Below are 11590 nucleotides of genomic sequence, written 5' to 3'. Positions count from 1 at the left end.
CGTTGTTATAGGAAACTCACATGTGGATATAATTTGCAAAATTTTAGGGACGTCAATCGATTTAACATTTTAACGTATTTTTGGGAAAAATGCTCGTATCTATTTTGAAATCAGTATATCGTCAAGCCAGTAAATTGGACTCCTAAGCACGGTGCAGAAAGGTTGTTTCCTACATGTACTTTGCAACCTTTCCATACACAAGTAAAAATCATCAACGTTATATGCATTGATAAGTTATTAGTAGGTCATTAATTTGTTGTAATTGTCGTAACGTTAAATTTTTTGCCATCCGTTGACGAAACTGTAAAAATAAACTAATAATCAAATCCAACATTAATTTAGATATACAATTATATTATCCAACTACATAGGACCAAGACTAGACCCCCAAAAAAATTTTGCCATCCGTTGACGGAACTCTAAAGCTGCGTTCTTTGGGTCAATAAGAACACGTATTGGGTGACCTGAAACGAATTGCTCCATAAACATACAAACAAAAACACCGCAATCTCCCAAATGACTACTTTGTTGGGGAACATTTTCTTCATAAATGAATTGCATATTCAATGGAATCCTTGGGATGTTCCTCCGGGCCCAATACTTAATCTTGTCCAAATAATTTGCCACCCGACGTTCAAATTTGGAAAAGATTCCTTCAGATTTGAATTTTTCATAAGCCCTTCTACCAAGACTGTCATAAATATGCACTTCCATTGATGCTAATCGTAGTTCCCCAAATAGCCAATGATTAGGGGATGAATGAATCAGCAATAAGACCTGTATAAGGATCAAAAAATAAAATTATGTTTCTTTACATCACAATACAAAAACATAACAAAAATAACGATATTATTTTCAATATAAACAATTAAGTTTACCGTATCAACATCCCACCAAGCAACCATGAAGTTTGGGTACGTAGCAATACCAGCCATAAACGCCCTCCAGTCCTGCCCTTCTTCCAAAGCATGAGAAACAAAAAAATTTGGAGGCATTATTGTATGTCGGTCGCCCTCAAACCGTCTCTCCATCAATAGTCGGTACCAAATGGTTATATGCTGCACACATGATACTTTTGTTATTGACTAAAAAACAATTAACTTTTAAAATAATAAATTAACAATTAATTTACCGATGACTCCAACCATCCGTCGTGTGTATGCCCAAACAATGAGCTCCAAAAATCTCTATCTAACACGAAATTAAACAAACGATGCTGGACATCATATGAATGAAATAAATAATTTTGGATGACAACCTCACCGCCTGCTACGTAAGGTTGCAGGCGCAACATGGAGAAGTCATGAGCAACACCAAAAACTGGAGGAGGAACGGGGCTTGTTGATTTGATATCAACCTTCTTTTTTGTTCTTCTTTTTTGCTTCGGTGTCATGTGCAACTAAAAACAATATTCAAATGTTTAAATCTCTATCTTTCAGATAATTCACATAAACATAAAATCATGAGTTTATAAATAAAACGAATACCTCGGTGTAAGGAGGGCACAAATATTATGATGTTTTTCGAGTCCTCGGTTTATCGGGTGTAACTTCTTTGCCATCATACTCATCAAAATAATCTACAATTCCCGTAATTATTATTTCGTCTTCGTCCGGCACCTAATTTAATAAGCAATAATCTCTAATTAAAAAAATGTTTCAATATACTAAAAACAAAATATAAATTAATGTAAGTATAAGAACCTCTTTAGCTTCACTACAACCATTTACGTCAAACACATCATCATCAAATTTGTTCCCCGCATTGTCATTCCTCTCCTCCGACTCCTACATTAAAAATAAAACTTTATACTTAATAACGAAATACACATAATTTAATAAGCAATAATATCTAATTAAATAAATGATTCAATCTACTAAAAACAAAATATAAATTAATGTAAGTATAAGAACCTCTTTAACTTCACTATAATCATTTACATCAAACACATCATCATCAAATTTGTTCCCCGCATAGTCATTCCTCTCCTCCAACACCTACATTAAAAATAAAACTTTTTACTTAAAAACGAAAGACACATTAAAAAGTAATTATTAAAATCGTAAAGGTAATATCTATAACAACCTTGTCGTCTTGAATATCAAACATTTTCAATTGTATTGTTTTTATTCATCACTTCATCTTGCACAATCTATATTTTCAAATATAAAATATGAACACAGGTATTCATATATGTTAATAAAATTTAAAAAATAATGTAGCGTGTAACTAACTTGTTCATCATATTTTCTTTGTGACACTATCGGATCATCAAAAGTAATGTCGTTCCAAAATTGTTCAGTATTCACTTCTTCAACAAAAACTTCTGTAGGTTGTCGTTTCATAAACACATGTTGCTCCAGTGCATGTAGCCGTTTCAACACCTCATCTAGGTTGTGTTTCCCACTACCCCTACCTCTACCATGAGAGCGACCATTGGACGACATACTAGACGAAGATTCGTCTTGTCTCCTAAAATGGTCCCGTACTGGGGATGGAACTGTTTTCCCTTCACCATATACATACTCTTGAAATGACATATAATAACAAGATGTCATCTCACCATCACCCGGTAACATGTTTTGTCTTGGTGGTTGCCCCTCCTAAAAATTAAACATATTAAAAATGCATATAAAAGTATAATAATCAAGTTTATTAATAATAAACGAAAAATTTATAAACCTGTATCTTTGACCAAATCTTGTTCATGTCAACCCATTTCAATTTGTTTGTTCCATTCCATCGTTTCATCCGAGGCATGTTTTTATTTTTTCTCAATACAAATCCACATGTACGAACAGCCGGAATCATCTCATATATCCATATCTATAATTTTTTACAATTACAGTAATAAAAGTTAAATTAAAATAAAAAACATAACAATAAAACAATTTAAATATAAGAAAATTTTTATACCCTTATTGGAGCCGTAAATCCTGAGACGGAGTACTTTAAAGTTTGACGACGCTCAGAAAGTGATAAATAATTATCTATTTTGTTCCATGTATCCTCAAAGTCAACATAAGTAAAATCCAAAAGATAGCTACCCCAAGCGAAACTAACAAAACAAAAAAACAAAATTGGTTTTTATATAAATTATAACTTTAATAAAATAAAACTTTTAACGTAAAGAAAATATACCTGTTTTAGAGATCCAAATTCTCAGCAAAAAAAAACCAATCTTGTGGCACCCGATCATTAACTTCTTTTCCCAAAAAACCTTCACACAAAATGTATATCAAACACACTCTAACTGCATCAACGTCGTCAAGTTCTAGGAATGTTCGATTTAAAATTAAACGTTTCAGGTCGCCGATTTTCACCGAACTATTCGTATGGTCCGGAAATAGCCGCTCACGCAATAAACATCTTTTTTTACTGCTTAATAATTTTTCCAATCTTTTTTTCCCAATGTTTTTTGGATACTCCCCAAAATTGAAGCCGGTTATCAAACAAAACTCTTCCGGCCCATAAACCATTTTCGTATTGCCTACTCGAAAATATAATCGTTTTATTCCATCTGGAGATAAAACAGGGTCCGGCCGGATTTGATGAAGGAACATTTTATGGAACAACAATGCGTCCCCTTGTAAACGAGGGACATCAATAAAATAACCAAATACGGTATCTCTGAAAATGGCACGTCTGACATCATCTAAAACTTCAAATACTTCCCATATGTTACCGTCCGAGCCTTTTAAGTTCACAATTGCTTTCATATTGATAAAACTAAAATCATGCTGCAAAAAAAAAACACAAAAACAAATTAGAGAACGAAAAAATATTTTGTTTTTAAAATATATGATTACGAACTGCAATAAGTACATAAACAATTAGTAATGCAAATACAAATTCTTAATTAATAGTTTATATATTTACGATAAAAAAACATTAACATACACATATATAAACAATTTTCCAAGTTATACAACAAATATATTTACGATAAAAAAACAATATCATACATAATTATATAAACATTTTATTAAACAAATTTTCAACTTAAACGACAAATATATAAACAATTTTTATCTTTCTAATTATATAAACTAACATTTTATAACCATATAAACAAACAATTTTTCAAATAAAACGACAACCAAATTAACAATTTTGCAAGTTATACGACAACTTTATACAAATTTTCAATTTATACGACAAACACAAACAATTTCTAACAATATATATACGACAAATTTTCAACTTATACAAATGTTATACTTATACGACAATATATATACAAACGACTATTTTGCATATACTGTAATTTAACTATTTTTCACTTTATATAAACAATTATACGATAAGAATATACAAGTTTTCAGGTTATACAACAACTAAACAAACAACAAAAATAACAAATTGTAAACATTATCTACGCAGTCTCTACTTGTACATTCAAACAACCACTAACAAAATAGCATTTAAACTTCAAGTATACTAAAGAAATATTAAAACTATCAAACACAACAAAATTACCCGTTTTTAACACTAAATAATACAATAAATGATAAAATAAATAAAAAAAAAGTTTAAACATTAAAAGATTTAAAATCTAACCATATTTGCGGGATTGTTGACATAATCCTTCATTTTCTTCCAAAACTAGCCAAAATCCCGAGAGAAGCCCAAAGATAGAGAGAGTTTTTGTGTAGAGAAGGGTAAAAAATGGAGGAAAAAAAAAAACGTTTATATAGTGAAAAGTAAAGGGATTTCGCAGATGGCAGCTTCATTTCGCAGATGGGATGCTGATTTCGCAGATGGGGCATTTCCATCTGCGAAATTATGGGCTAATTTTCTAATTTTGATTTTTTTTGGCTATTTTTATAATGTAATTAATGTAAATGACTATTTTTGTCATTTTCTTATAATTTTATTGTTAAAAATAAATTCCTTAGATTATATGCGTTGGAGAATGAAAAAGATTGCAACATTTAAGAAAGATGGAATGATTTTGTAAGCACTTGGGATTGATAGTGTCATGCTATAAAAAATCATTTTGACTATTTTGTTGTAATTGGTTTTCTAGCTCAATATATAAATCTTTAGGTTTAAGCTTTTCAAAAAAAAAAATTATTGATATTTTCTTTTTTGAAAATACTTAAGTTTAATTTTTTTTTATACTTAATATTTCTATTTTTTAAACATTTAAGTATTTTTATATTAAAGTTGATCCAAGAGATATGTGAGGTTTCCTTTTACTGGTGAAGGGTTTATGATCCCTTTGACAATTTTGACTATATGGCTATCCAATAATACTCATCAATTTACATGGCACATTCAATTGCTACATATTTTGAATTTCTTCCTTTATATGGCACATTCATCCACATCATTGATTGTGTTGGATCCATTTCATAGCAGCGCAACATCAAATGCGATAAACTTTGGAATTTTGTCCAGGATCAAGGTTTTTTTTTTATTTTTATTCTTTCTAGATAACTTGGTTTATGTGATTCTTTTAAATTGGGACCATAACTATATAATTTTATAGGGATAATCCACTGGAACAGTAACAGTTTAGAAATATATTTACTTATTTATTTATTTTTATACATATTTAATTATTTATATTTTTTTGTGTACACGTATAGTCATTTATGTTTTTGTATTTGTACACATATGACAATCAAACGTAATGGTCATATGTGTATAAAATAAAAAAACATAACTGACTAAATATATAAAAAAAATATATAAATTACTAATTATATACAAAAATAAACATGAATTACTTAATATTTGAAAATTTATGTAATTCTCATAATATGGTTTAGCAAATATTATTACTTGAGAATCAAGTGACTAGTTTTATTTGCTTATCTCTTTGAGTAAATACTAAATTAAATATAAACTTTTTAAACATATAAAATATATTTATTTTTAAACATATTCATATGTTTAACTATTTTAGCATAGTTAATTATTAGCTAATAGGCATTTTTTTAATTTTGTTTTGAAAAGTTAAGTATTACTTAAAAAATATATTCAAATTTTGATAAAACTAGGTAACTTTTTTTAAAATTTAAATGTAAAAAGTTTATATCGAACAAATATAAAATTTACCGTATGTAAAGCTAAAAATATGTTTCAGTTTTGGTTTCATAATATAAATCCAGTAAAACTTATATTAGTATGATATAAACTTTTGACAATTAAATTTTTAAAAACCATTTTGTTTTATCAAATTTTGAATATATATATATATATATATATATATATATATATATATATATATATATATATTAATATTTTATAATTTTGTAATCTTAAGGGTTTTTTTTTCAAAATATTTGTAAATTTAAGTTTTTTGCAAAAAAACAATTTATGGAAACTGGAAACCTGCTATTACAGGTAATAAGGGCAAAACTGACAAAAAATAACAAGTTTGCGGTATAAACGAACCAAAAATCTGTCGAATGGTAAAAACCGACATTTTCTACCAAATTTAAGGCTTTTTATGATATTATCCTTATATATATATATATATATATATATATATATATATATATATATATATATATATATATATATAGAGAGAGAGAGAGAGAGGTAGGTTCAAATGTTTCTCACATCTATTGTGTGCTAAAATGCACCAATAGGAATTTAATATTAATTATATGTATATTAAATGATATCCATACTTATAACTCGTTTTTATGGAAACTAATTAAATTCATCATTAATGTTGACAATCATATTCTTTCCGAATGACTTCATATCTAGAAGAATGAGAGTGTATTCTAGTAGAATACTCTATCGTTCTTCGTATTCCATGCAAATTTATTATATTTTAAGTGAGTGAATAATGAAACAAAATACAAACTCATATATAAAAATCTAGATGCGAATTCATTCTGAAAGAATGTTATTGTTGACATTAATGACAGATTTAATTAGTTTCCATAAAAAAAGAATTATAATTATAGATATCATTTAATATACATATAATTATGGAAATCATTTAATATCTATATTTATTTAATTAAATAATTATCTAATTTACTCAATTCCTAATGGTGCATTCTAGCACACAATAAATGTAAGAAACAACATAACCTAGCCCTATATATATATATATATATATATATATATATATATATATATATATATATATATATATATATATATATATATATATAGAGAGAGAGAGAGAGAGAGAGAGAGAGAGAGAGAGTATATATCTATATATATATATATATATATATATATATATATATATATATAGAGAGAGAGAGAGAGAGATTAGTTATTGTGAGAATTTAAAGATTTGTGAGAAATTGAGATTTCCTAATATGCTTATCATTTTCAAAACCAAAACCATCAATCTTCTCCAAATGATATGTCTAAGCAACATCTAGGATAAAAAAAAAAGATTTGAATGTATATTTTTTGAAATGTACAAGTATGCTCATTCAACTGTTATATAAAGTACGGGCGCATGATTATCCATAGGAATATTGATAACCCGCGTTATATGGACGGCATTTGTGGTCTATATAACTGCTGATTATCAATATTACTACGGATAATGATATGTCTACAGTCGATATAACTGTTGATTATCAATATAACTACAAATAATAATACGTCTGCAGGCTATTTAAATGTTGATTATCAATATTATTACAAATAATCATGCACCTACGGTCCATACAACTGTTGATTGTGCATACATGTTCATTTTCAAAAAAAAAATATCAACAAAACTTTTTTTAGACCATGGATCTATCTTAGTCGCTGGTCTAGGAGTACAAAGTGTTTTGGTTTTGTAAAATGATGAGTAGATTAGGAGTTCTCAAATTCTCGTAAAATTTTAAGTTCTCAACAGAACTTACCCGCTCCTCTCTCTCTCTCTCTTTCTCTCTCTCTCTCTCTCTCTATATATATATATATATATATATATATATATATATATATATATATATATATACAATTTAAAAAAGATTTCATGTCACCTAAGTTTATGAAAATACCATTTTTTTTATTTGAAAATTACTTCATTTCTACTTAAATTAATATCGGTTTAAAAAAAAATTAAATAAAGGAAGAGCATGAAACTTCGTATAATAATACCAAGTCTTTTGTAACAAAACTAGATGCTAGTGGATAGCGAAAAAACGGGTAACTGGTAGCTGGTAACGTTTTATTAAACGCTACGAAGATAACTTTTACATTTGAAGTATTTTATTTAAAGTAAACGTTAAAAGCATGTAGTGTCAAACGAGACTTTTTGTTTAAAACAGAACATTTTCTCAAACACTCTCAAACGTTCCATGTCAAACTTGTCTTAAATCGAAATCTAATGAAATCAAAAAATTATGAAAAATCGTGGCCAGTAATGAAAAAATTGTTGGACTATACATACATAATGAATGATTAATTTCATATAAAGCTTGATCATAAATCAATCTACTTACATGGAAGAATTAGCTTTGAAGAAGATGATGTCATATTCTTGATCCCTTTCTTCCCACAATAGGGCATTTACTGATTTTTCTAATGAAAAGAATTGTATATTCTTTGATACCCATGATGATGGTGTTTTATATGAGAGTACTTGAACGTAATCAAGAACTCTTGAGTATCTACTGGAATAAATTCATCAGTTACACCTCATGGAAAAGAAATTGGAACCACAAAAAATTAGTACCTCAAGTTATGGATAAATGTCATATTCATCATACTACATATAATTAATCCTAGGGACCTCACATGTCAGTCTGGAAATGTTATGGTACAAAATGTAATTGTACCCATTATTTTATAAACACTACAAGAATAGTCTGAAGGCCACACTAATGGGTTATTTTCCATTATTCTCCCACTTGACCGAATGACTATTTGTATACATGTTTTGTTCTCTTGGCTTAGTTATATATATTCATAATGTTTCATATTAACACCAAAAGTAGAGGTACAATCTAACGTGTTATTTTAGACACGGGACCCCCACCAATCATACTTGGGTGCTTCATATGAGACTTTCATGAATTTAAGCCAAATAACGTTAGATTTAAGTGGTATTACATTACATGTGTCTGTATAGAAAGTAAGTGTGCACAAGTTATTAATATAGACAAATTGCATATAATGGAAGAGTGATAATCAAGTACATGAATAATAAAACAAAATGTTCCACTAAAGCATTGTTCTAGAATTACATAATAGTAGGTCTATTCTTAAACTCATATCGACAACTTGTTCAAATAATTGGGTGGTAGGCCTTTCATTATCATATCCACTAGCATATTATAGGTGTTAATGTATTCGATACAAATATTATTTACCCCATTTGCTCCTTATCGAACAAATAGTTTGTATCAAGGTTATTCCTCATTGCACTATGATTATTGCTAGTGGAGAAATTTACAAAGGAAAAATTAGAGAAATAAGTTTTCTTTTAATGACCTTAAAATAGAATTTACGATCATGAGTCATGTGATTTAATTTCTCAACAATATTTCATAGCAAGTTGAAGTATATATGAAAACGTATTTTGCCATTATAGTTGATATAGTCGTTAACTTTTACTTATAACTCTTCCAATAGATTGGTCGGCTGATAACATAAACATGTATCCTAATAATGGCTATTTATCTTTGCACTTTGCGAATTTAGAGTCAGAAACCATACCAATCCCAAGTTATCACTTCTTTTATAAATAAGTTTGTAATTATCATTCCCATGTAAATATCACAAACTTTCGTGGTGGCTTTTAGTGATCTAGATCGTGATTTGATTGATAATGACTAATCATGCCAGTAACATAAACGGTTTTGGGACGGTTATAAACTTGGGCATACATAAATCTTCCAATTACCGAAGCATAAGATAGTAACTTCATTTGATCTCATTCTACCTTTATTTTCAAGCATTGAAATAAATCAAAAATGCCTTCCTTAACTACAGAAGCAACTAAAGGGAAGCATTGGTGCATGTTATATCAACTTACTACACAATCAGTATGTACCTTTAAGGAAAATTCTGAATTCCTCTGTGTTCTAACTCTATGTATTTTTTTGCCAGGATTAAGGAGATCTTTATTATCAAGGTGGTATGATAACAAGTTCTTTGATTAATGCAAGATATTAATGTTATTACTCGTCATTATAATGTCATATATATATATATATATATATATATATATATATATATATATATATATATATATATATATATATATAGAGAGAGAGAGAGAGAGAGAGAGAGAGCGATCATGATTAATTTCCTCCTACTAATCTTGAGGTATGTACTTTGATAATTCTTAATGAAGTTGTTCCTCTTTATGACATCATCTAAATTTAGATACCATTGATATGAAGTTTCCTTTAGCATATATAATGATTCCTTAAGTTGTAAACTATATTTTCTTGACCCTTAGAAATAAAACTCTCGATAGGGTCATGTATAAATATTGTGTAAATCCAAGTTAAGAATAATTATTTGAAATCTATTAGATGTAGCTCTTAATAAAAAAAATTACTACAAGGGCCGTTACAATCCTAAGAAAGTCATTTTGAGAAATGGGTGAGAACGTTTCTTGGTATAGTATCTTTTTTTGTGAATAGCCTTAGCGACCAATTTAACTTTATCTCATTCGATGTTAATCATTGGGGTCCAATTTGGTCTAAAAGGCCTACTTGTATCCTATAGATTTATAACCCTATAAAAATTCATCAAGTTTCTAAAACATCCTTATTTTCCATGGAATTAAGATCGTAAATCATGACTTTTTTCCATTTAGGTATTTGATTATAAGGTATGGCATCACTATACATGATAAGGTCATTTTCCTTCCCTATGTTAAGATCACCTTCATGTAATCTTCAACTATTTTTCGACTGAAAATTACTGAGTTTTGCTTCGGCCAGATAGCCTCACACCTTTAAATACCTTAAGTTTGGTTTCCTTCCTACGTAAATGTCAAATTCTTTCATGTGGAAATCTCAAATGGATTTTTAGAAACAGACTTAAAAAGAAATCTCTTCAAGACATTGACGGCCATTTTTAATGCCCTGGTTTATAAAAAGTTTAGGCAAGTTAGTGTTTGCAATCATATTTAGCACCATGTAATTATGGTTTTATTCCTCCTTTCCGATATAGAGATTTATTGAGGAGTAATAAACATTCTGTATTGGTTAATTAGCACATGATCTTTAAGAAATTCAAAGAAAGATCATTGTCCTTTATTGATGATTGTATGCTTGCCATAATATTCAACACCAGCAACCCATATCAATACTTATATTTACCCGAACTAGTGGATTTTCAACTTTAGCCCTAAAGGTTTTATGTATTTTAGTGTAACATCCAGATTCTGAGGTATCCTGTTTTAAGTATTTATATTTTATTTAGATAGGGACTCGGTGAGTAGACGCTCAGACTCACCGAGTGGGATCGCGCATCTTTTGGTTGGTTTAATGAAGGACTCGGCGAGTCCATGCGTGGACTCAGCGAGTCCGCATTGTTAAATGAAACCCTAAATCTTAGGGCCTGAGCCCTATTTAAGGACCTTTATAGCTACCATTTGTGGCTACCAGACCCTTGAGAGAAACCCTAATAGTGCTTAAGCATTTGTGAGAGAGAA

The 11590-nt window shown here is 28.8% G+C and overlaps 1 protein-coding gene across 3 annotated transcripts; it reads right to left on the bottom strand.

Annotated features, from left to right (window-relative positions):
- Positions 1–292: 292 nt before the first annotated feature.
- On the bottom strand, positions 293–8660 carry LOC111917441 (uncharacterized). 3 transcript variants are annotated; one of them, XM_052770538.1, is made up of 11 exons: positions 8421–8660; positions 3142–3740; positions 2917–3058; positions 2683–2826; positions 2235–2603; positions 1914–1997; positions 1704–1787; positions 1488–1619; positions 1133–1399; positions 879–1058; positions 293–777 (listed from the first exon to the last, which is right to left on the bottom strand). In XM_052770538.1, the coding sequence occupies exons 4-8, from the start codon at positions 2809–2811 to the stop codon at positions 1512–1514; spliced, it is 774 nt and encodes a 257-aa protein (XP_052626498.1). In that variant the 5' UTR covers positions 2812–2826; positions 2917–3058; positions 3142–3740; positions 8421–8660; the 3' UTR covers positions 293–777; positions 879–1058; positions 1133–1399; positions 1488–1511. The 3 variants fall into 3 exon arrangements, with proteins under 3 accessions (XP_052626498.1, XP_052626497.1, XP_052626499.1); XM_052770537.1 differs by lacking the exon at positions 8421–8660 and adding an exon at positions 4561–5871; XM_052770539.1 differs by lacking the exons at positions 293–777; positions 879–1058; positions 1133–1399; ... (4 more) ...; positions 2683–2826; positions 8421–8660 and adding an exon at positions 4561–5902 and having other exon boundaries at positions 2919–3058.
- Positions 8661–11590: the final 2930 nt, after the last annotated feature.

The sequence above is a fragment of the Lactuca sativa genome, chromosome 4 (assembly GCF_002870075.4).
Source record: "Lactuca sativa cultivar Salinas chromosome 4, Lsat_Salinas_v11, whole genome shotgun sequence".
Classification (NCBI taxonomy): Eukaryota; Viridiplantae; Streptophyta; class Magnoliopsida; order Asterales; family Asteraceae; genus Lactuca; species Lactuca sativa.
This window is presented reverse-complemented; position numbering and strand designations above follow the sequence as displayed.